At 28.6% G+C, this 1,727-nt stretch overlaps 1 protein-coding gene across 1 annotated transcript in view; it reads left to right on the forward strand.

The window, feature by feature from the left end:
- Positions 1-574: 574 nt before the first annotated feature.
- LOC108748227 (coiled-coil domain-containing protein 142) overlaps positions 575-1,727 on the forward strand; it is a 4,396-nt gene continuing 3,243 nt past the window's right edge. Inside the window, exons 1-4 of the mRNA XM_018486259.1 lie at positions 575-745; positions 859-1,079; positions 1,272-1,404; positions 1,512-1,657. Of these exons, the coding sequence (XP_018341761.1) occupies positions 575-745; positions 859-1,079; positions 1,272-1,404; positions 1,512-1,657 (671 nt within the window). The remainder of the gene's footprint in view (positions 746-858; positions 1,080-1,271; positions 1,405-1,511; positions 1,658-1,727) is intronic.

Below are 1,727 nucleotides of genomic sequence, written 5' to 3' on the forward strand. Positions count from 1 at the left end.
TGCGTCAGACGTATCCGTGGCAACTAAGAACGCGTGGTACAACACTTGCCATTTCCATTAAAAGTGACAATAGCTAATATCATCTCTAAAATAGATAAAATGTCGAGCAAATTAGCAAACCGTGGACAAAGTTATCTTTTCCAAGAAACGATTACATAATTCCAACCGCATAATTAAATCTGTTATTATACAATATCGTTTAAAAATCCTTTTTCTACGATTAGTGTATAACTACAGTTTTTACACAATCAATCATTATATAATTCATTTTCACTGTCCAGTATGATTTCGCAGAAGTGATGTGTAATCCATGAATTCTTCAAGAGATCTCAATCGTGTAAGAATAAAATCGTGTTCAAAGCAAGAAGTGTATTATTAACTAAATAAGTAAATGTTGAATTATGCTCTTTAATATTGAATTACATTTTTAAATAAGTATTAAAAATATAATCTGGTGAAAAAAAGGATTAATTCAAAGCAATATTTTAAAAATGACAAAAGAAATTTCTTTTAAACACTAACTAAGGAGAAATATAATTAAAGATCATCATTAGCGTGATTAACGCATCGACGCATGGATACTAATTACAGAGCAAACATCGCAAAGTGGCTACCTCTTTCTGATGGTGCCCTCGACAAATGGCTCATAGATGCTTCTCTTTTGGACGAGAAAATGGGAAAACTTGCAGGATGCATAGCTTTAATCATTGAGGATTCTGCAGAGGCTCGCACTTGCAATCAAGAGGTCTTCTTTATAGCAAAAATGTTTTCTTTTCTGATATATTCTGTTTATTTTCAATAAATATATAAAATGATAATTAACTATGTAGATAGTTAATTGCTTTGTGTATTTTACAGGTGTTTGAGGAAGTGATAAATAATCTAGAGGAATTAATAGAAAGTTACAAATTGATGTGCAATTCGGAAGAATTAAGCAGTCATCCGATATACAAATATAAAATAAATCATCTGTCAATAGTATTAAAGCGCAAACTAAATATAATAGCAAAATTCATTCAAAATTTGATTAATGACATTGTTGATTACAAAAATGATGAGAACATAAGAATAGTGTTTAGGTAAAAGTTAAAAGAAAATAATTCTTTCTATTGCATTAATTATGTATTGCTTCAATTTTATTTTTACATTATTTTAATTGCTTTTTGATATCAAAGAATTAATTTTTTTTCATAGAATTTTTTTTAAATACATTAATATTGTTCTAATATTGTCAAATAAGTTGCCTTAACAATGTAATGGACAAATTGCAGATTGGTAAACAGTTACAACAAAATTCTCAATATGAATCGAGACGTGTCAGATTCATCTGTCAATGTTTTTTACAATGATTGCCCATCTATGCTGGAGCCTTTGAAAAAACTCTCCGTTACCAAAATATTACAAGTGAGTATTCTAATTTATTATGTGTATAGCTTTTAGCAATCAAACATTGATATTTAAAAAAATAGAGATAAGTTAAGTTTAAAACAGCATTACATTAATAATTTTAGATTTTAGCAAAGAATAGAGCGGAGGAATCTTGTCACGAACTTATTGACTGTCTTCTGGCAAATTATGAACCCCATGAAAAAATCGAGCCTATATCTACAACGAACGATGTAGACGTTTCAGAAAGTTCTAGCATTGAAATCTATCGGTCAGTTTGCATCAGTATTATTATCGTTCCAAAATATATTATTATATGCAATAATAAATCTTTATATATA

The sequence above is a fragment of the Trachymyrmex septentrionalis genome, unplaced genomic scaffold (assembly GCF_001594115.1).
Source record: "Trachymyrmex septentrionalis isolate Tsep2-gDNA-1 unplaced genomic scaffold, Tsep1.0 scaffold22, whole genome shotgun sequence".
NCBI lineage: Eukaryota > Metazoa > Arthropoda > Insecta > Hymenoptera > Formicidae > Trachymyrmex > Trachymyrmex septentrionalis.